The sequence below is a fragment of the Equus przewalskii genome, chromosome 30 (genome assembly GCF_037783145.1).
Source record: "Equus przewalskii isolate Varuska chromosome 30, EquPr2, whole genome shotgun sequence".
Taxonomy (NCBI): Eukaryota; Metazoa; Chordata; class Mammalia; order Perissodactyla; family Equidae; genus Equus; species Equus przewalskii.
The window spans coordinates 25,151,064-25,174,356 of record NC_091860.1 but is presented as its reverse complement, the minus strand read 5'-3'; the positions used below and the strand labels follow the sequence as shown (position 1 = coordinate 25,174,356).

Below are 23,293 nucleotides of genomic sequence, written 5' to 3'. Positions count from 1 at the left end.
GTTACAAATTGGTATCTCAAATCTCAAAACCTCGCATGTTTTCCAGACCCATTGGACATTTCCACCTGGTCCCTTGGTCTTTTTAACTATATCGTATTCAAAATTCATTATTTCCAGGGAGATTACCCCCACCCAGTTTTTCTGTCTTGGTTAATGACAACAGTGTCCACTCAGGTTGTTAAATTAGAAACCTTTTGGTCATTCTTATTGTTTTCCTTTCTACTCTTAGGAACTTGCTCTCAGATTTAGTCTCTTTTTGCTTTACCAACATCCTAGTCCAGGTTCTTGCTTCCTCTTGTCTGGAAGCGTCAGCAGCCCCTTCTTCAGTCTCCATGTCAACAATATTCCAATTTCATTTTGTGCTTTTCACCGCCATCTGGGATACTTTACTAAAAAACTATGCTGATTTGTGGGCTTGTTAACATTTTGTTTCCCTGCTGCCTATAAAATCGTCTTTAAACTCATTACCCAGCCTGCGCCTCCAGCTTCAAATCCACGTCCTGATCCCTCCTTAGACCCTCCTTCTTTATGCACAAATTGACTGACTCTTCAGTGCTCCCGTGGAGCGTTCCGGGCCAACACAGGTGCTCTGTATGGACTTAAGGGCTGAAAGATCGTCTTTATTTGATAACATGTTGTCTTCCCCAGTAGGGCGGGGGGTCCTCTTGTGTTTATCTTTCACTAACATTACATTTAAGTCAAATCATTTTGATTTTTATGCATTGGCACTTTAATTTTAAAGACCAGAAAAATATTTAACGTAAATTTTATATAAATCTAAGTCTTCATGAGTCTTGTTTATGAGATAATAGTATGCTTTTTGTGGTCAGAAGCCACGTCCTGGAGCATAACAGCTACTTAGTCAATGTTTATTGAATTGAGTTGGAAAAGTTAAGGATCAGTTTAAATAAACTGAACTTTTCACACATGTGGTCGTGTTAGAATGTATAATTGACCCGAAGTGTTATTTGAAAAGGTTTTGGTGAACTGACAAAGTCAAGGAATGCTCTTTAGAGGTGGCTGACCTTGATTTTAAGTGTACTTGGAGAGCCTTACAAGGGGAAAGACTTTTCTGTCATGGAAACAATATGGGCAAAGGTATGGGGGAAGGCGTAGAGCATGTGTAAATGCCATTGTGTCTTCAGTGGAAGGTTTGCGTGTGAGGTCAAATAAGACGAGGCCTTTGGTACAGGGTTTCGTATCAGTATTAAGGAATTTAGAAAGATATATATACATTCCGAGTCCTATATTTGATAGATTGTTTCTTTAGGGGCATTCTTTAAATAAATATGTTAACTTTGAAAGTTTTTCTTGTCTAATGGAGCTATTTTTCAAACAACTAAAATATTTTTAAAACCTTTGTTCTCAGGATCCAAGTTCGAAATATGGCAACTTTGAAAGATAGTAAGTACTCTATCTCAATATGCAATTTAAGAAAAACCAAAATTTGACAAAAATTCTTTCAAAAATATGCCACGTTGTATATTTGGTCAAAATGAATCTAACAGCCTATGTGTGGGGCATTGAACTTGTTTTGGAAAAGACCAGTGTGAGGTGACACGTGGTGGTTCTGATTCATTGTCTGTAGAATGATGAGAAAACTGTACTGTTTGTATAACAAATATTCCATAGCAATGTTATGGAATACGTGGTTAAAGGCCATTTTCAGTTCCCTTTAATGTTTTAAATGCATAATTGACTGTTCTCTGCTGTTCCGCTTGCTCGTCCTGTCTCGGGAGCAGCTAGGTTTGTTCCTTATTAGTGCTCGTTCTAACATTAAGCCTAGTTTAGCATCATGCTGTTAATTGATGGTCTAAGTGCTAATTATTCTACCTTGCAGTTCAGAAAAATACTTTGATAAATTCACAAATGAAAATACGACTCCTTTCTCTTAACACGGCACTTCTGTTTTTCAGTTACCAGGCGACTGAAGTCCATCAGAAACATCCAGAAAATTACCAAGTCTATGAAAATGGTAGCCGCAGCCAAATATGCCCGAGCTGAGAGGGAGCTGAAACCAGCCCGAGTGTATGGAATAGGGTCTCTGGGTAAGAGAAGGCTGTCATTCCCCAGTCACGAAGAGCTGTTGACATAAAGAGGATCGCCACTCGTGACTTTTATTTAACGCTTAGTGTGATGACAGGTCTGTTTTGGAATATTTGACACGTGCTCGTTTTTCACAGCAAGTCTATGAGGGTAGGAGCTGTTAGAGCCCCTGCTTTACAGTTGAGAAAAACTGAAGCACCTGGAAGTCAACTCACTTGCCCAAGGTCACTTACCTATGTGGTTTGGCATCAAAACCTATCGATTAACCGCTGTATGGAACTATGTTAACTTCTAAAACATTCTGGAAATGTTCCCAGATCATTAATTATACTGTCAACATAACTTGGAAACAGTGCATCAGACTCAGGTGCTTGATTTCGTCCTGTTAGGTTGTGCGGTGTGCGGTGATATTTTAGGACTGCGGGGTGGGAAGGTGGGACCCTGCGGTGGAGAGCTGACCGAGTAGTCGGGGCTATGACTCCTGAATACACGAGTGGAATATTTACACATCAACTGCAAAGAAGGCGAAAGTTGCTTATTTCTAAATTGAAGAAAATGTATGTATTAAATGTAAATTGCCTTGTGCAATAGTTTTCTTGTGCTCTGCCATATTTTTTTTGAACATTCATTTATACTGGTAAAGAGAATTTTGCATGAGAAAATGATAGAGCACTAGGCCTCAGTGGAAGTGGCTCCTTGCTTTGAAAATGCCATATTTAGTTTCATCTGACAGGTATAGAGGAGAGCTGCTGGGTTAGGGTTTAGCAGTCCTTTCCAGCTCCAGCCGTTTGCTCTCCTGTGTCCCGTTCCCTGCCTGGCACAATACTGAGCACCTTGGGGGTGGCTCCGTAAATGCCGGTTGGTAAATTACTCTCCAGCCTGTTCATGTGAAAAGGAAAAGTCATTTCACTGTTCACCTCTCTTGCTGGTATGAATAAGTGTAATAAATTTGTTTCCTCCAAAAGCCTATAGCCACAGAATTGTCTAATGAAGAAATTGGCTTAGGTATCTGATTAGAGTATTTGTGGTAAAATATTAAAAATTCAAGTTAAGGCTGCCAGTGGGCTTCTGAGTCCTTCAAACTAAAAGAAATACTAATTGCTAAATAGAAAATGGGTAATTATTTTAAATATTTAAAACAGGCATTTTATGCAGTACAGTCATAAAAAGAGACTTAAAGGAAATATTCTCCCCCTCCCCTGAACTTTGCAGTGAAGTATTTCCTCCTCTCTGCTTTTTATGGGAGGTCCTCGGGTATTGAAATTTGAGAATCACTGCTTTGTACTGAAAAAGGTAATAGCAGGAATTTTCTTGAAACGGGTGAACGTGGCAGCCATGGAGATGCACCCTGCAACCACGGGGAGCACCAGCTGCTGAAGTCGGTCCTGCGTCTGCACCCAGGCTTGCTTCCCACAGGTGCTCCCAGCCAGCAGCTGAGCGCAGGCAGGATCCTCAGGCAGCCGTGTTCTTGGGAGACTTGGGGCTCCCCAGCAGCGTTGCTGCGCTGCCCTTACACTGCGCAGTGGTCCAGGAAGCTGCCACCCAGCCTTTCTTCCCCTCGTCTTGCCCCGGGTCAGACCTGCATGGTAGTGGCATGGCTCTTCTGAATTCCTTCCTGTTTTCTCACATCCATTTCCCCTGGTAAAGTCCGTGTTTGTTTAATCCCCTCTTGGCCTCCACCTCTTGGAGGACTAGACCAACAAAGTGAGGTTGTTAAAGTAATCCCCAAAATAAAGTGGCATCATTATTTTCTTTTTTAAAGATTTTGTTTTTTCCTTTTTCTCCCCAAAGCCCCCCGGTACATAGTTGTATATTCTTCGTTGTGGGTCCTTCTAGTTGTGGCATGTGGGACGCTGCCTCAGCGTGGTTTGATGAGCAGTGCCATGTCTGCGCCCAGGATCCGAACCAACGAAACACTGGGCCGCCTGCAGTGGAGCCTGCGAACTTAACCACTCGCCCACGGGGCCAGCCCCGTATCATTATTTTAACATCAATAGTTTTTATTAGAGCTTGATGTGCAGATTATATAAGCAGCTCAGTAAATATTTGCTTCTTGCTTTTTTGGTTGAATACTGAAGATTTTCATTCCAAGTCTGATATCTAGATAAATTGGTACCTCTATACCTCTGCCCTCTTTACAAGGTTTTTAATTGTAATAGAGATTTCTTTTAGTCAGTATTTAAGATAAATTGGCCATTAGTTGGCCCTTAGGAACTTTTGTCATGTAAAGATTTAAACCTTTACTGTTTTCATCCTGATTGTAAATGGAATAAGTACTGAGACACTTTTGATTATATCAGTCAAGTGCCACCTAAATTTAAATGCATCATTTTGAAAACAGCCAACACTTTTGTAAATTAGAGATAATTGCTATATTTAATATAAATTGCATATTAAAAATTCTTTTGTTTATTTTTAAGCTCTGTATGAAAAAGCTGATATTAAGGCACCTGAAGACAAGAAGAAACACCTCCTTATTGGTGTGTCCTCAGATCGAGGGCTTTGTGGTGCTATTCATTCCTCGGTTGCTAAGCAGATGAAGAGTGAAGTGGCCACGCTCACAGCAGCCGGGAAAGAAGTTATGATTGTTGGAGTTGGTGATAAAATCAGGGGTATACTTCAAAGGTAATTTCAATATAGATTATGTTTAAAGGGGCAGGCATGAATAAATGGAAGTTTCTTTGATAATTTAGCATTGTGTCCTTTTTTTTGTTACCTATTTTATACTCACAGAGAAGTTTTTGTTCTCGTTTCATTTTTTTCCAGGAAATATTAGAATATATAGATTTCCCCTGTTTTCTGCTTGTCTTTTGAACTTCTTCCAAACCATAGACGGAATGCAATGGGAATATCCAAAGCTATTGACATTGAAAACCAGTGAGGACTCCGAGGAGCTGTCACAGCCTGGAAATGTCAGAAATGGACGGGTGTTAATTAGGGTTGGAAGGAGGGAAATAAAAGCTTAGAGAAATACGAGACAAGAAAGGCCTGAATATCAGTCCTCAGTTCCTCGCAGGCGCAGAAGGAATAATCATGAGAATCCATGGAATAGTTTAATTCAGTGAAGACCCCTCTCCCCGTAGAATTAAACTTGATCCGTAGTGAGAATATGTTTTCCTTGTTCCCTGTGCTCTTTCAGGAGACGTATTCCACTACGCTATTTTATGTGGTCTCTCGATTTTCTTTTAGGACTCACTCTGACCAGTTTCTGGTGACATTCAAAGAAGTGGGAAGAAAACCCCCTACTTTTGGAGATGCGTCGGTCATTGCCCTGGAATTATTAAATTCTGGATATGAATTTGATGAGGGATCTATCATCTTTAATCGATTCAGGCAAGAAAAATTTAGAAATCAAAGCTTTTTTATGTTTACATTCATATTTTAAAATAAGTAAATGTCCACTTAACAGTTTAAAAATTATCATTTTGAAATTTATATTTGCTTTTGTCATTTCTAGGTCTGTCATTTCCTACAAGACGGAAGAAAAGCCCATCTTTTCCCTCGACACCATTGCAAGTGCTGGTAATTCATTTTTGTATGACAAGTGCTTTTCCAGGTGGAAGGAAGAGATTCGTTTGTCAGGATGGCCTGTCTCTGTGGTAGCGAAATGATTTCAGACTGTGTCTATTATCATCTATTAGTGGCTTCCATATCATAATCCATTCATTGTTTGACAGTCTTACTCCATTCCTTCATTAATTGAACAAATAAATAAATATCCATTGAGGGCCATAATTAGACACGCTTTCTCAGTGCTTGAAGAGCCTAGCTAGGAATTGGCTTTGCAGTCCATGTGTGGGAACTCTGCCTAACCGCAGTGCAATCAGAAGCTCTAGAATAGAGATTTGAACAGTGTTCACAACTAATTTACATTGACCCACTCAATTCTCGTTTTACTGTTTGAATAAAGTCATCATTGCTCAGTGAAGCATCCTAGAAACAATATTCTGGAACTGATTTTATTTTCCTAAGGCATTTTCCCCTTTTGTATATTATATTTCTTTTATTCTAAGATGTACACTTTTTTACATTTTAACATCTCTGAATTTAGGATGTTTCTCCCAGTCAGTGGCATATGTTTTTAATTGGCTATGTTATTTTTTTCTCATTGGTACATGAAATAGGGGTTATAATCCATAGCCCCTTAAGTTGGATGAAATACTGTACTAGCTCACCACCTTACCTTCATGAGTGAATTTTGAAGTGTGCTGCTAAATTTCTGCAACCTGATTACGAAAATTCGTATCAGCCTCTAATTCTCTCACTCTTTCATGTTCTTATAAAGCTTTCTCTCTCTCATTTTCCTGCCTGACACTTTCAGATTTCTCCAATTATCAAATGGCAGAATTGGGATTTTTGTTACATTATACTAGTTTCAGTTCTTTCCTTAATTTCTTTATTGAAAAAACATTTAATGAGAGTTTGCTGCCTTTGTGCCAGGCACTCTGCTCGATGCTGTCCAGAGGACTTCACAACCGTGAAATGTCGTAAAGTTCTTTAAAGTGGAATATCACATGCTTCGTTTACATATTATAGTTTGCTGAAAATCTGCTATAATCCAGTGTGGAAATAGATGAAACTGTTAGAACTGAGTCTTTTAACCTACCTCACCTTTACTTCTGCTCTGTGATGATAAAGGATTTTTACGCTAGTATGCTGTTTTTGATTAAACTGCTCTTTGAGCTACATAACTCCAAAGAAATATATCACTTGTTTTAACAGAGAGCATGAGTATCTACGATGATATTGATGCTGACGTGCTGAAGAATTACCAAGAATACAGTCTGGCCAACATCATCTACTATTCGCTAAAGGAATCCACCACGAGTGAGCAGAGTGCCCGGATGACGGCCATGGACAACGCTAGCAAGAATGCTTGTAAGCACACAGTGGTCTCTTGGCAGAGTTCTGTTGCTGAGAGTAGCGTGAAGACCCTCGCATCAGAAACATTAGCATTCTCTCGGTAGACCAGGAAGCAGGAGAGCTGGGGCCTCGTCCTGGGCTCTGCTGATTCTATGACATTTTTGACCAATTACTGTCTCTTTCCTTGAATTTTCTTATCTGATGAGATAGAAAAATAATATTCTCTGCCTTAAAGGCAGGATATTTTTCTTGGTAGGCAGTAAGTTTGCGAGTACTTTGAAAAGGCATCTCATGGAAGATATAAAAATATCTTTGTAAGATTTTCTGAGAGACCGATTTTGATACCCAAAAAGAAACAGAATGTCTTATTTTTAAATTAAGCAACATACGTCTAGGAGTAAGTTACTGAACAAATTATTCTTTTCTAGTTTTAGATTTTGTTGTGTAATCATTTTGTTTTGTTTGTAGCTGAGATGATTGACAAACTGACTCTGACATTCAATCGCACCCGCCAAGCTGTCATCACGAAGGAGTTGATTGAAATCATCTCTGGTGCTGCAGCTCTGTGAGTAATTGTAGATCTCCTTCAGAGTTGTTTCTGATCTGTGTCTGCTAGCTTAAGCTTTGGACATTAAAAGTTTTCAGTTTTGTTTTGTCTGTTAAAGATGAAATGATCCTTTGCTTAATGGATATAAGCATTTGGTGAAAGATAGAAGGGTTTGGCGAAAGTGAGACCTCTGGTTCATTCTGATTGTTCCAGCTGAAACGTTCAGGCTTAGTTTCCTTTTAGAAATCAGTGTGTTGCTAGCTTTCACTTTCCTAAAGCATTAGGAATAGGATGTGGATAATTCAGTATCATTTATGAAATCTGTCTTTGGAACTCAAAGCATTATAAACCAAACCAAGCTTTGTGACTTAGAAGACTGGGTTTGGGTTTACATAAATCTGTAAATCACTGCATGGTGGTAGGGTCCAGGAATTTTTTAATTATTGTTTCTATATCAGTACTGTGAGATAGTATACCACTTTCCTCAGGAAAATTTCTTGTTTGTCTAGATACGTTAATGTTTCTGAAACCAGGGTGAAGATAATAGGAATTCTATTTAAAAAATTATTAAATTGAACACCCACTCTGCAGAATACACTGCTAGGCACAGTGCTCAAGGATGCAATCCTTTCTTTCAAGGCATTTACATTCTAATAGGATAAGATAAATATGCAGATGATTGTGATGAAAGATAAAATATGTAGTAAGTTATCTTTGACTCATTCTTTCTTATCTTCTACTATAATTGGTCACCAAGTTCTATAAATTTTACCTTCTAAATATCCCTTGACTCTTTCCCCTGGATGCCCACTTAATGCAGATCCTTCTTAGTCTCTCCTGATAAAGAACATGCTTTCTGAGTGCCCCTAAAGTGTCAGGCCCTGTGCTAGACACTGACGACGTCTTGGGGACGGTATTTGCCATCGAACAGCTCACGGCCTTCATGGGGAAGACATAGTGTATTAGATGTATTAGAAATTGCAGTCGAAGGTGGGTCAGCACACTGGCCTGGAGCTAAGAATGGGTTGACACTTTTAAAGGATCATTGAAAGAAAGACAGTATGTGAAAGCCTAAAATATTTACTATCTGGCCTTTTGCCAATCCTTATGACAGTGCTAAGGGAAAAAAAGAGAATCCATTCTGTATTACATAATCCTGAAGAAACAGCTTAGCTTGATATATGTAAGTCCATATTTTCTGGCCACCAATACGCTAGTCTAGCCTCCTACCATTACCATTGCTCACCTCCTTGAACTTCAGCCACATTGCTCTTTTCACCTTCCCCCAGGGGCACATGTGTTTGCCTGAAATGCCATGCATTTCTAACCCTGGCACCCTTGATTCTTCACCTGACTGAATCCTTCTTATCCTCCTAGCTGAGCTGGGGGATCTTCTCTCCCAGGAAGCCCTCCTTCGTGATTTGAGTGGGTTACCCTTCTTTAGCATCCTTTGCTTCCCCTTATTATAGCACTTACACTGTTTTATTAGGAATTTTATTTGCGTGTGTACTCCCGCAGCTTGGGAGGGACCATGTCTTAGTCACTTTGTAGCCCCATCACCAGCACATACTTCTTCCATAAATATTTGTTCAGTGAATGAATGATGTGTCATTAGTATATAAGAAGTAGAAGTTCCAGAGAGGGAGAAATAACATTGTATTGGGTATGTGAAAACGTGGTCCATGTTTAAGAATTAGGGAAAGGCTCTTCACTAAGGTGACATTTAAATTGGTCCTTAAGTATTGTCTGTCAAGGATAGAAACTGGGCAGAATGCCAGAGAGAGACAAATAAAACTGATCGAGACCCTTCTGTAGTTGTTAGTTGCATCCCTCAGCATCCTTCCTTCTCTTATTTTGCTTTCTGCACGTGACTTTGTTAATCTAACCCATCTCCACGCCTGGTCGCTCCTGCCCTGTTGGCATCACAGGGCACAGTGCTGTGATGAGTGGCCCTGCCGGTGACCAGCTTGGTCACTTGGTCAGATATTCTCTCTGCCACTCAGTTTGTCATCTATGACATGGGACTGACACCAGGATTAAGTACATAGATTATTCCCTATCCTCCTTGCTCCGTGTACTCCTGCCAGTGCTCAGCTGATTCCTCTCGGACGGGAAGTGTGAGGAGGCCTGGGGGAAGGAGCTGCATCTGAAGGTGCCGGGGCTGTGAGACCCAGAGACCCAAGGCTCCTTTTTTTGCTCTTGAAAAAGGAATACTGGAAATAAATTGAGGATACAACTTCTGCGGAATTGAGGACCAGGCTCTTTCTTGGTTAGGAATGTGGGAAACCTGACTGAAAAGTAGTCAGATCGAGGGAAATGAGAAGAGGGAGATTGGGACTTACAAACTGAGAATTTAAAGAGAATTCAAATAGTTGGAAACGGACTATTTAGTTTTCGCTTTCTGGAAAGGTAGTCTAAATCCTTTATAAAGAATTAGCTGTGCCGTCCCAAGGCTGGACTGTGTAGGTGAATGGACTTGCATGCTCTGTAACCTGTCCGTTATTTTGGTTAAAAAACCTTCATCTTTAATACGAACACTATGGCTGTTTAGTAATAAGAGGCATGGATAAACCATAATATTTGAGGTGCCAAGTATTAGTTGCTAAAATTTTAAAATATATTGTATGCTATTGATAGAAAAAGTGGTGTTTTAAATTATGCTTTCATAAGTCTTGCTTACTTGCATGAACATGGTTTTACTGCTTCTAACCAGATTGAAATCTGTAACTTTTACAACAGTCATTGAATCTGTTTTAAAGGAATATTTTGGTACGCATTTATGTGATATACTCAAGGTAACGGGTGAGGAAAGGGACTTTTTTAGTTGGAAATTATACATGACTAACTAGCATGGATTGCTTCTTGACCGGCTTGTTTTGTGTTTGTCTTTTTCTTCTAATACAATAACCAGGGAGTAATGAAAATCAAGTTGCATCCTCAGACGAGAGGTAAAGTGGTAACACTTCACACACCCGCCCCACACCCCTTTAGAAAAGAAACCCAGCCAGCTATGATTGAAGCTAGTCCAGCACCAGTGAACCTGGTTCTCTGAGAGATTCAGATTGCCAGGCCCGTTTTTAGCAGCAGCCAACTATGGGAGCATAGGGGTAACGCTGGGGGGCTTTTTTTCCCCTTAGATTTAGTAAATAAACTTAGAGAATTGGCATTATTTTGAAATATTAAATATAGCCTAGTGAAGAGGGGTGGTTCTCAGACTTAGGGTCTCCGGACCCCTTGATGTCTGACCTAAGGAAAGAGAGCCAGATGCTCACCTGTTTCTGTATTCCTTCTGTTCTGATAGAGCACGTCATGTAGACTCTGGAAAACTGCACCGTATACTCTTGAGAATGAAAATAAAAACAGGCAGCTATCATTCTTATGAAAATACTTTTGCCCTCACAGACCCCATGAAAGAGTCCCCAGACCAAAACTCGAGAACCACTAGTGTAGAGTAACATTTTATTATGTAAAGTCGGTTCCTTAAACCCCACGGAAATATTTATTATCTCCTGACATCCTTTCCCAAAAAAATAGTGTTTGATTTTTATTTGTTCTGTATTTTTCAGGTAAAGAAGGAAAATTCAGCCGGCTGATTTTGTTTTTAAGTTACTGCTGTCCTGTCAGAAGAAATTGTTGGTCCATTGTTTAAATTACTAAAGACAGCAAGATATTTGTAAATTATCTTACAATAAACAACTTACCATAAAAAAAAATCAGTCTCTTCTTATTATATAAGAACAACAGATGGGGCTGGCCCCGTGGCCGAGTGGTTAAGTTCGCGCGCTCCGCTGCAGGCGGCCCAGTGTTTCGTTGGTTCGAATCCTGGGCGCAGACGTGGCACTGCTCATCAAACCACGCTGAGGCAGCGTCCCACATGCCACAACTAGAAGGACCCACAACGAAGAATATACAACTATGTACCGGGGGGCTTTGGGGAGAAAAAGGAAAAAATAAAATAAAAATCTAAAAAAAAAAAACAACAGTTAAGTTTTCAAAATGAGATGTTAAAACATTTAAAAATATTAACTTGCTCCTATTAAAGTTTTTTGGTAAGAAGATAATGGAAGGGGCTCTTCTGATTTTATAGATCCTTACAAACTTAAAAAGCCTGTCCTCTTTGGGGTCGGGGTGGAAGGAAGAGGCAACAGGTCACAACCTCGGCCCAGGCTCCCATCCTTTTGCACCTTCAAAGAACAGCCAGCACAATGGAGGAAACATGCTATTGGAGTCCCTGTCTGTTTCTCATAGACAGGATGGAGAAGTCCAGACATACACTTACTCTAAATAAATTTGTGAATACCTTTCCAAGCCCTGGGCACCCTTTCAGCACAATACTCGCTCCATACCCACATGTGGATAACCATCAAGATGGGGTGCCAGGGCTGTTACATGCAACCAAGTTGGCCAGGCCAAAATGTCAGTTTTTTTCGTATTTATTTGAAATAGGGAACTCAGTTTTTTTTGTTACAAAAGTAATAATATAAATTCCAAAAGGACTACAGGCTACAGAAGTATAAAAATATAAAACATGTAAAGCTCATCCTCACTTAACACTTCGATGTATCTTACTCTTGACTTTTAAAAACCATTAAATAAATACATGTATTTAGAATTCTTCAAAGATTTTATTATTTTACCAACAGCTATATTGATAGAAATGAAGAGTGAGTAATATAAAAATTGATGAGCAAGCACAGACCTGTAAAGAGCAGTACTGCTACTGTAAGAAGGCTGCCAGGAGAAGATAAACTGAACAGAATCTCAGGGTCGTTTTCTAGCTTCCCTGAAATCTTACAGGAGCCGCTTGTGGGTGGTCAGTGAATGAGGCTGTGAGAAACAGCTGGCCAGCAGCTAGGCCTCGGCAGAGTGCTGTGTGAACCAAGGACCAGGTACCTTTCAGGAATGTTGGCAAGGGACAGGGTGCTCTGTGGGTTTGTTTTGCTTCTAAACTTACCTTGGCCCACCTCCAGTTTCCAAGATGGCAGAACACTTCTGTGAGGGTGAACTGTGTGTTCCAGACAGCATAGTAGGAGGAAAAGCAGGAATTTAAGCACCGTCAGCCTGAGTAAAATAATCTGTCAGGCTGACCATGGCATACTGTCCCAGGTTCGGAAGAGGGGACAAGAGGCGTGGGGGCCACCCAGCCCTCCATCTGTCTCGGGAGTGTGGGTGTTCCAGCCCCCACTGGTTGTGCTCTGTCGGGTGCACGGCTGTGCTGGGTTTTCTCTTCGCCTTCCTCAGGCTTCCCTTTGCCTTTCATTTCCTGTGTCACACGTTTCCCCCTGTTATTTCAGTGGTATACTTCCTGCAGGTACATGGGAGGTAAACTTTGCATATCTTAAAATGTCTGTTCTATGACATTTAAGTGATGGTTTGCTTGGGTATAGATTCTAGGTTAGACATTGGTTTTGCTTCTGAGTTTTGAAGGCACTTGTTTCATTCTCTTCTGGCCTCCATGTGACTTAAAATGCCTTGGAGCCATTTGATTTCTGAACCTTTGTGACGATCTCTGAAAGCTTGTGGGTCTCCACCTGCGTTGCTCTGAAATGTCACAGAGATGATCGTGAATGGGCATCCTTGGGCAAGTCTTTGCAGACTTGTATGAATACTTCTGTAGACTGAATTATTAGAAGTGGAATTGATGACAAACTATGTACATTTAAAAATTCAACAGACACTGCCAAATTGCTCTCCAAAAGACTGTAAACTTGGCTAACTATGAGACAGATTCCCCCTACTATCTAAAACTGTCTTGAATCTTTAACAATACAACAGTCGACCATTCATTGCCCATTTTTTATTGAGATTTTATCTTTTTCTCGTTGCAGACAAGTTCTTTGCATATTTGTGACATCAACTCTTTTATCATTCATGCTGCAACTTAAAACTAGGGAAATTTGTGTAACTGCTGTTGGATAACGATGCACTATCAACTTTTTTATTTTTTAAATACCATCTGATTAGCCATATATAAAGACAATACCCAACGTGGGGAAATGGCAGTTTTAGAAGTTTTGCATTTCTCTTCCTCTGCTTTCTCACATCCCCAGCATAGGGTCTGGAGAAATAAAACTAAGCAATGATTTGATTTGCTTTACCAACCACACACAGGGAAGATAGTTTTCTGTGCCTAGAGCAGTGGTTAAGAGCACAGACTTGGGAGTGAACTGTCCGGGTGGGAATCCCACCTCAGCTCTTCCCAGCTGTGTGACCTTGGGCTAGTTACTTAATCTTTTCAGTCTTATCTATAACATGGAGATTAAAATAGTATTTACTCAGAGGGTTATGAGGATTAAATGAGTTAACATTTGCAAAATACTTAGAATCTGACACAGGGTGAGTGCCGTGTCTGTGATTAAATGTTGCCTGATCCATATAAAAGTGATCATCAGTTCAACAGCATTTATTGATGCTCTCCTATGTGTGAGCACTCTCGAAATCTGAAGCTGCAATGATAATCATTAAAACACTTCCCCCTAGGAGCTTACCAGTCTGGAGCGAAAACAAGCAAATAATGACAAAACGGGATAAGGGTCATAACTGGTGAGCACAGAGGAGAGACAGTTTGCGGAGAGGCAGGGGGACTGAGAAGGCTGTCCAGCCTGGAGGAAGTGATATCTAAGCTGAGTCCTGAAGGACCAGTGACCAACAGTAGAAATTACACTACTGGGGCGAGATTATGAGCACACCACATTCTGCAGTTTAGATATGCAGAAAGGAGTCTTGAAAAGTAAGCTTGACGTTTTTCCCCAAGTTACATCCCCTCCTTTTGCTAAATGGCATAACAGCATTAGTACAATGAATGATAAATGTTTGCGTTAGTAAGTTTCATTACATAACCTAAACCGCTATCCTAGTTTATGAGAACACCTGGATAGTGCGTAAAGTGCATTTTAACATGCCAGGATTGAGTTTCCATTGTTACAACTCCTGTTTTCTAACAGTTTGCTCTTCGTGAACCTTTGTTTCTCTTACTGCTTTAGTATGAATATTTGCAACTTTCAGAAACTTTATTATTATTGGAAACTCTCTAAGCTTGAAAATTGTGCAGTTACTGAGCTCCTGCCAACACCGACTGAATAAAAAGTGACGCCATTGCTGCAGTTGGGGCGCCCGGTTCTCAGCTAGACACCCCCTCTTTGCACTGAGGGCTTCACCCCAGCGCCCAGCACTTCCACGTTGCTCTCCGTTCCTTTCTTCATCCACCAGGATGCAATGGCAGGCGTCAGGGCTTATAGGGTGAGCCAGAGCTCTGCTCTCAAGAAGAAAGCTCAGTCCACAGATCTTGTGTCCTACTGGCATGTCTACAGACCGGCTGACCCTCACTGCTGTTAGGGAATCAGCTGCTCTGTCTCCATGGCTGCAGCACCGGCCTCAGGTTCTCGCTTCCTTGCCGCCACAGTATCTCACCTCTAATCTATTCCCTTTTTAAAAATAACATCTTATTGAGATACAACTCACATGCTGTAAAATTCACCCTTTTAAAGTGTACAATTCAGCGGTTTTAGTACACTCATGGAGTTGTGCTGTAGTCCATTGTATACACTAATGCAAGACGAATTGTCCTAAAAGGCATTTATTTATGGAGCACTGACTACCTGCGGGGTACGATATATATTGGAGATTTATCAGGGAATAAGAGGAACTCAGTTCCTGCCCTTCCACAGTGTACAGCGAAAAAGAGAGGGTGAGGATTTTAGTCTTGGACATCCATTAAACATTAATTAAACGTGAGTGATATAGAGGATGTCCAAACAGACCTTAGTTGTTCATTAGATGCAGTTGGTTACACTAGTCTGAAACTCGGTGAAAATCTGGGGTGAAGTGTTAGACTAGGGAGTCATCTTTATATAACGAATCATGAAAAACAGCGGAGTGAATCATATGAAAAGAGAACAAACACTTGAAAACCAGGCAAAGGCATTACAGGATAAAGCAAATATTTGATATAATTGAAACCAGGGTTCTCACTTTGGGAAAAGGGAGATACAACGATAAAATGGGAGGAGGTAAGGAATATACAGTTGTAGATCTGAATCAGAGGCCTCAGGATGGACTTGAGACTTTTAAAATATTCCTATTTTCTAATTCTGTTCACTAAATGGCCCCTGAAGCAATGATACCCCTGTAATAATGAAGGTCAGCTGGCACTCATATCTTGGCTTCTAAATACTATTCCTCGCTAAGAAGACATGGAGCCCCTCAGAGAGATGGCAAATTCCCAGTCTAGGGCAGGGCACGCACAAAGTGAGCCTGGAAAATCCTGTGCCACAACGTCAGAAAACACTCAGTGGATGATGGTGGCATGTCAGAACACACCAGCTGGCTTGAAAGGGCTCCCACTGGCCAAATATGGGACAATTTAAACATCAAAAGAATAATGAGAGTGAGGGATTATAACTCATCAAATAAAAAAGAATCCCTGACCACATACTAATGTCATACTAGAAGAAGTGAGGGCTCCTGTCACAATGGCTGTAATTGACAAGACAGGAAACAAGTGTTGGAGAGGATGTGGAGAGAAGGGAGCCCTCATACACTGCTGGTAGGAGTGCAAACTAGTGCAGCCACTATGGAAAACAGTATGGAGATTCCTCAAAAAATTAAGAATAGATCTACCATATGATCCAGCTATTCCACTGCTTGGTATTTATCCAAAGAAGATGAAAACACGAATGTGTAAAGATACATGCACCCCTATGTTCATCGCAGCATTATTCACAATAGCCGAGGCTTGGAAGCAACCTAGGTGCCCATCAAAGGATGAATGAATAAAGAAGATGTGGTATATATACACAATGGAATACTACTCAGCCATAAGAAATGATGAAATCCAGCCATTTGTGACAACATGGATGGACCTTGAGGGTATTATGCTAAGCGAAATAAGTCAGAGGGAGAAATTCAAATACCATTATGATCTCACTCATAAATAGAAGATAAAAACAACAACAAACAATCACATAGAAACAGAGATTGGATTGTTGGTTACCAGAAGGGAACGGGGAGGGAGGAAAGTGAAAGGGGTGATTAGGTACATGTGTGTAATGATAGACTGTAATTGGTCTCTGGGTGGTGAACACGATATAGTCCACACAGAAATCGAAATATACGGATGTACACCTGAAATTTATATAATGTTATAAACCAATGTTACCACAATAAAAAAATTTTACAAAAGCGAGGGAACTTTATAGAATGTCTAATAAATGTAGAAAAAAATGATAGAATTAGAAAAATCGCCACTTTGTAACCAGCAGTGTAATAACGGATTCAATAAGAGATCAGAAATGGATGCTCCCAAAACCACTGGGGTGACGGGTTGTAGAGAAGCAGGTTGTTTACAGTCTCAAAGTATCACCTTACAGTTTACTTATTAATTTCAAAGTAAAACAAAAAAGGAGACCTTACAATGGAGAGATCAGGCAGATACCACCTCTACAAGTGACCAAACTTTGTCACCAATCGTGGGACAAACTAACTCCTGATGTTATACAGCAGGGAGGGCAGACCACCTGTGTTAGGAGTATTCTTGCCAAAGTTGTTCAACGTGAAACAGACAAAGATTATGAGACATCCCATGAGATAACTGTCCTATACTGCAAAAATGTAAATGTCACAAAAGACCAAAAACCAAACCAAAAAGGCCACACCATCAATCAGGGGGGATTGATCTTATTAGAAGAGATTAGAAAGACAGGACAACTAAATGCAATGAGTGGTTCTTGATTAGATCCTGGATTAAAAAAATTAAAAAGCTATGAGGCATCTGGGGACAATGGGAAAAATCTGAATATGCACTTTTTATTGGATAATATTATTGTATCAGTCTTGAGTTTGCTGCATGAGATAATGGTACTGTGGTGTAGCAGGAGCTGTGATGTGCCTCCTGGATGACCCTTCAGCAGGACTGAAGGACACATTCCCCCAGCTGCTGGGAATGCTGTCAGCCACGGCCCCCTCAGCTGTCAACCTTCTTTGGAACTGCCTCCACTGAAGACTGCCTTGCCCAAGATCATGGCCCCCTCCTGGAAGCCCACATCCAGCCTGATCAGTATGGGAGTATAAAGGCCAGGCCCCCTTGCCTGCATTTACCACGACTCGGAAGGGCCACCCCAGCTGGACAGCTCTCTGGGGTGCCGAGGTCTTCCTTGAGGGTCGGCAGCGCCAAACATCTCCCTCCCCTAGCGCCACGTCTGATACCAAGCAGTGGGCTCGTTCTGCTCACCATGATCTGAGCCAATTAATCATGACAAGTCAGGGATGGAGGAAGGAAGTTTTCATTCAATTAGCCCGCATAATTGGAAAGATGGCAGGCTAATGTCTCAAAAAAACCATCTTCAAAAATTACGGAATCTTGAGGCAGTTTTATAGGGAAAATGGGCAGTAAGGAGGGGATTCCCTTAAGGCATGATGGACTCCAGGGTCTTTTATTGTTCCCTCCTTCTGTCAGCTGTGATGGATACCTTATAGGTGTGTTTCCTGCCTGTGGTCAGCCTGTTCCTGGAGAGAAAGTTATAGAAGAAAGTTTTAATGTATCTAGCTATGATGGAGTACATACGTAAGCAGAGGCCATAAATCAGGAAAGCACGTGAATTTTTTAGAGTACGTGCAGAGCAGCGAGTAGTCACACCGAGGAGGGGCTGGGGCCATTCAGCGTAACAAGATGGCCTCGCTTATGCTCACTTACACTTCCTTTTCATCCCTTCCCTTCCCCAGCTGGTGATCCCAAGGGCACCCCTCTGCAGGTTACTCTCCATCTCAGACACTGCTCCCTGCAGAGCCCAACTTGGGACAGTTCATACTGGAAGGGCTCGAGGGAGAAGATATCAAGAAACTGGAAGGGATTTGGGAGCTGGATCAGCCACCTGGTTGGCCATGTGGTAGGTGGAGCACAAAAAGCCCCCAGCACAAGGTAGTAAGTAGTTCCTGACAGTGAAGGTTGTAAAACGTTGACCAGTGGTGAACTGGGGTGGAATAGCAGTGGAAACAAGCTGGCACAATGAATCAGTGTTCAGATGGGCAAGAAATATGGGGATGATGGGACCCTAAAATAATAGAGGCCAGGTGGTAGTGCTTAACTGCTTGCGAGTCAGAAGCCAGGTGAACGCAATCATGATAAGACAAGTCAGAGGGGAGCAGGCTCACCTGGTGAGTTTTGGAGACAGTTCACAGAACAAGGGATCCCCGGGGTGAAACAGATGGGCAGCCAACAAGTGGGCTACTCAATCTGTACAATCAAAATAATCCAAGGATGGGTGATTAGGAGGCTGAGGGCAGTCGCTCCAATATCCAGCCATGATCCCTTGTCCAATGTCTGGGTCTGGGCCAGTTTTCAGACTGAAACTCTTGAGTCTTCAAGAGGAAGAACTCTGCAACACCAAATGGAGAGGATAATGATTCCCCCACTCCTTCTGCAGAACCAACAGCCACTTACTTAGGTGACCATCCACTGGAGAAAGGGAATACTCATTCTGAAGACCCCTGAACACAGGGGCTGAGTTGAGAATGAAACCAGGAGATGCAGAGTCATCATGGGCCCCCAGTTAAAGTGAGGGCATTTGAGGCCAAGTAATAAATGGAGCCTTGGCCCAATTCACGCTGGGTCCTCCAGGTTTATGGACCCACTCAGGGGTCAATTCCTTGATTCCAAATGTGTAATTAGAACAGACATATGGGGAAGCTGGCACAATCCCCACCTGGCTCCCTGGCCTGTAGGGTTAGAACTATGGTAGTAGGAAGGCTGAGCACAAGCTTTGGAGATTGGCCCTCCAGCTCTGGGAGGGGGAAGGCAGAAACCAGTCACACTGTTAAAGACCTACAGAATGAGGGGCAGTGGTCCCCATTCTCTCTTCATATCATCTGACAGTTTGGCCCCTGCAAACATGAACTATTTTTGATGTAACTTGATTTATCTTCAGAGTGTACTACTATAAACTCAACCAAGTAAGAACCCCAATCGCAGATGGTGTATCAGATGTGGCATCTTTGCTAGAACAGATAAACATGGTCTCAGGCACATGACACACGGCCACTGATTGTTGAAAGCAGTCTTTTCTAACCCAGTCAGGAGAGAAGATCAGAAATAGTTGATATTCGCTTGGAAGAGACAACAGTATACATCTTGGTCTGGCCCTAGAGCTATGTTAATTCTCACACGCTCTGTCATCATAGCCTCTGAAGAGATTTGGACTGGCTGGACCACTCACAAAACTACACTGGCCCACTATATTGATGTGATCATGCTAATCAGACTGGAGAAGTAAGAAGTGGCTAGTACACAAAAGGTCACGGCAAGATACATGCATTCTGGAGGGTGGGAGATAAACGCTACAAAGATTCAGGGGCCCGCCATATCAGTTAAGACTTTTAGGGTCCAGTAGTCTGGGGCATGCTGGCACATCTCTTGCAAATGGTAAGTTATTGCATCTTGTACCTTCCACGATGAAGAAGGAAGCATAATGCCTGGTAGGCGTCTTTGGGTTTCAGAAGCAGAATATTCCACACCTGGGAATTCTGCTCTTAACATATACTGATGGCTTGAAAGGTGCCAATTTTGAGTTGGGGCCCAGAGTAGAAAAGGGTTCTGGAGCAGATTCAGGCAGTGGTGCGAGCTTCCCTCCTGCTTGGGCCGTATGACCTGGTAGTCCTATGTTATTAGAGGTATCCATCATGGGAAAATACTCCACGTAGAGGTGATAGCAACTCTAATGCGTAAGTAGCATCGCAGATCCCTAGGTTCCAGAGTAAAGCCATGACACGCAGTGGAGAATTACACCTTTTGAAAACCAGCTCCTGCCATGCTAGTGGGCCCCAGTAGAGACGGACTGTCTGACCATGGGACACTACTGAACTATGAAGCCAGGACTGCCCATTGTGAGCTGGCTTCTGTTAGACCTAGGTGAAAAGTCAAGCCTAGCAACAATCCATCTGAAGACAAAAGTGGTACGTCAGGACCCATCATGAGCAGGGCTGGGAGGGCACATGCAAGCTCATGAGAAGGGAGGCCAGGCCCCAGCGGCCACCATTAATGTTGCACCACCAGTCTCCCTCACTTCAGACCAGTGGCTGCATGGGGGTTCCTATGACCAGCAGACTGGGGAGGACACAAAGCCAAGCTCAGTTCATGGGTGAATTGGCTCAGCATGAAGACCCAAGTCAAAAATGGACTGCGACTGTTGCCATAGCTTCACTCCGTGTGGCCCAGGAAGAGAGCAGGGAGGGGAAACCCTCCTGACGGGCAGAGCATCAGGCAGTGTCAAACCCACTTGCCTGCCACAGAGACCAACACGGTGACTCCTTGTTATGCAATGAACTGTGTCCCCCAAATTCATAGGTGAAACCCCAACCCCCAGTATCTCAGAATGTGACTGTATTTGGAGAGAGGGCCTTTAAAGAGGTAATTAAATTAAAATAAGCCTGTTAGGGTGGGCCCTAATCCAATCTGATTGGTGCCTCTTTTTTTTTTTTTTTTTTGGTGAGGAAGATTGGCCCTAAGCTAACATCTGTTGCCAATCTTCCTCTTTTTCCTTGAGGAAGATTGTCGCTGAGCTAACTTCTGTGCCAATGTCCTCTATTTTGTATGTGGGTCATTGCCACAGCACGGCTTGATGAGTGATGTGTAAGTCCATGCCCAGGATCTGAACCCACGAACCCTGGGCTGCGGAAGTGGAGTGTGTAAACTTAACCACTACACCACTGGGCTGGCCCCTGATTGGTGTCTTTATAAGAAGAGATTAGGACACAGAGAGAGAGTGCACAAAGATGATGCGAAGAGGGAACAAGAGGGCAGCTGTCTGCAAGCCAAGGAAAGCAAGGCTCAGAGGAATCAATTCTGCCTACACCTCAGTCTGGGACTTCCGGTCTCCAGAACTGCAAGAAAATAACTGTCTGTTGTTTAAGCACCCCGGTGTGTGGTATTTTGTTATGGCGGCTGGACTTACTTCCTGCTCATGGCGTTTGATGTACCGGTGGGCCATATCACGTCGCGTCAGACCAAGGAATCTATTTTACAACAAAGGAGTTTGGGAGTGGGCACATGATTGTGACATCTTCTTGTCATACTACATAACCACACCACTCGGAAGCGGTCAGCCTGGCACAGCAATGGAATGGCCTTGGAACGCAGCTCAAACACCAGCTCGCAAGCAGTATCTTATGAGGACGGGGTGCAGTCCCACAGGAGGCTGCATACACTTAAAGTCAATGACTTGTCTATGGTGCTGGGTTCCTGAAAGGTAAATAACTTGGGGTGGAAGCTGGAGTTTCCTCACTTACCATCACTCCCAGTGACCCATCTGGGAAATTGTTCTTGTCCCTGCAACTCTCAGTTCTCTAGGTTGATACTTCTGACTTCCAAAAGGGGGAATGCTTTCTTTCTTTCTTTTTTGCTGAGGAAGATTCACCCTGAGCTAACATCTGTTGCCGATCTTCCTCTATGTTGTATGTCAGCCACCACCACAGCATTGCCACTGATAGACAAGCAGTGGAGGTCCACGCCCAGGAACAGAACCCAGGCCACCAAAGTGGAGCATGCCAAACTTAACCACTAGGCCACCGGGTCGGGCCCAGGAATGCTTTTGCCAGGGGACACAGCAGGAGTCCCACTGAAATATTAGCTATAGTTGCCACCTGGCACTTTGGGCACAAAATGGTCTATTTAAGAAACCAAGTAGGGGCCGGCCCAGTGGTGCAGTGGTTAAGTTTGCACGTTCTGCTTCTCCGCGGCCCAGAGTTTGCCAGTTCTGATCCCAGGTGCGGACACGGCACTGCTTGGCAAAAGTCATACTGTGGTAGGTGTCCCATGTATAAAGTAGAGGAAGATGGGCATGGATGTTAGCTCAGGGCCAGTCTTCCTCAGCAAAAAGAGGAGGATTGGCAGTAGTTAGCTCAGGGCTAATCTTCCTCAAAAAAAAAAAAACAACAGAAAAAAAGAAACCAAGCAGATCAGCTATTACACCCTTACTATCCACAGGCTGATTCTGGCTTAACCATGGGAGTAGTTTGGCTTGCAAATTAAAACTTTAAAAATGTATTCCCAATATTTAAAAATTTAGGTATTTATCACAAAATCCTCATTTCTGGCAAATTGGAAAGATCTGGCAACACTTGGCTGGGGCTGAAAGAAAGCTCTGGAGTAGGCAACAGCTCCTGGTACACTCATGGACTAAAGGTACTTGTTTGGCTTCTGTAGGCAACTGAGTTCTCTCTTCCTTTGACAGATCAGTGTTGATGACTGGCAAAACCGGTAAACCTCGGCCTACTGGCACACCTATTTTTGCAAATAAAGTTTTATTGGAACCAGGGCTGGGATTAAAGTGAGGTGAGGTAGGATTTTTTTTAGCAGTGGTCTGGATTTTTGTTTTTTAAAAATATTGCATTAGAACACTGATCTTGATTGAGTTTTCTGGTGTCCCTATAAATTTCGCAGAGGCCAGTGCATTCCTTGCCTGACCCTAGTCCCCGCGCTCTGAAGGACATACTGAACAACTTAGACTTGATATAATCTATACAGTGGTAAGCAGCTCAATTTTTTTGCTTGTTTGTTTTAAGCAGAAGCAAGACCGGGTCAGATCTGCGTTTGGGGGAACACAAGTTCCCACGCCCCAAATCGTGCCCCTGAACTCGCAGCCTCTCCCAGGTTCCCACTTCCAACAGCCCATCTCAGCATCATGTTCTGGCTCCCTCTTTCGCCCCTCAACCACCGACAGGTCCGTCTCCCACCCTCTGCACGTGCGCGCCCCCCGGGAAGGCCCCAGGCACCTGCCTCCCGGGGCGCATCCGCCACCTGCGCTCTGCACAGCCGCTTCCCGCCTCCGTCCAGACCCGAGAGTCGAT

At 42.6% G+C, this 23,293-nt stretch overlaps 1 protein-coding gene and 2 long non-coding RNA genes across 5 annotated transcripts in view; 1 reads left to right on the top strand and 2 right to left on the bottom strand.

The window, feature by feature from the left end:
* ATP5F1C (ATP synthase F1 subunit gamma) overlaps positions 1-11,169 on the top strand; it is an 18,066-nt gene extending 6,897 nt beyond the window's left edge. The window contains exons 2-10 of one of the 3 annotated variants that reach the window (XM_008529094.2): positions 1,370-1,404; positions 1,917-2,048; positions 4,467-4,671; positions 5,236-5,379; positions 5,504-5,568; positions 6,769-6,924; positions 7,378-7,474; positions 10,368-10,404; positions 11,023-11,169. In XM_008529094.2, coding sequence (XP_008527316.1) covers positions 1,370-1,404; positions 1,917-2,048; positions 4,467-4,671; positions 5,236-5,379; positions 5,504-5,568; positions 6,769-6,924; positions 7,378-7,474; positions 10,368-10,374 — 841 coding nt within the window. In that variant the 3' untranslated portion in view covers positions 10,375-10,404; positions 11,023-11,169. Of the gene's footprint in view, positions 1-1,369; positions 1,405-1,916; positions 2,049-4,466; positions 4,672-5,235; positions 5,380-5,503; positions 5,569-6,768; positions 6,925-7,377; positions 7,479-10,367; positions 10,405-11,022 lie in introns of those variants that run through there. The other 2 variants (XM_008529103.2, XM_008529112.2) reach the window with 2 other exon arrangements.
* Positions 4,404-10,863, bottom strand: LOC139080474 (uncharacterized). The gene is made up of 2 exons (XR_011535010.1): positions 10,729-10,863; positions 4,404-4,950 (listed from the first exon to the last, which is right to left on the bottom strand). It is a non-coding gene; the product is annotated as an uncharacterized lncRNA (long non-coding RNA).
* LOC103556806 (uncharacterized) lies at positions 11,158-23,293 on the bottom strand. The gene is made up of 4 exons (XR_011535009.1): positions 23,219-23,293; positions 18,605-18,828; positions 12,411-12,997; positions 11,158-11,384 (listed from the first exon to the last, which is right to left on the bottom strand). It is a non-coding gene; the product is annotated as an uncharacterized lncRNA (long non-coding RNA).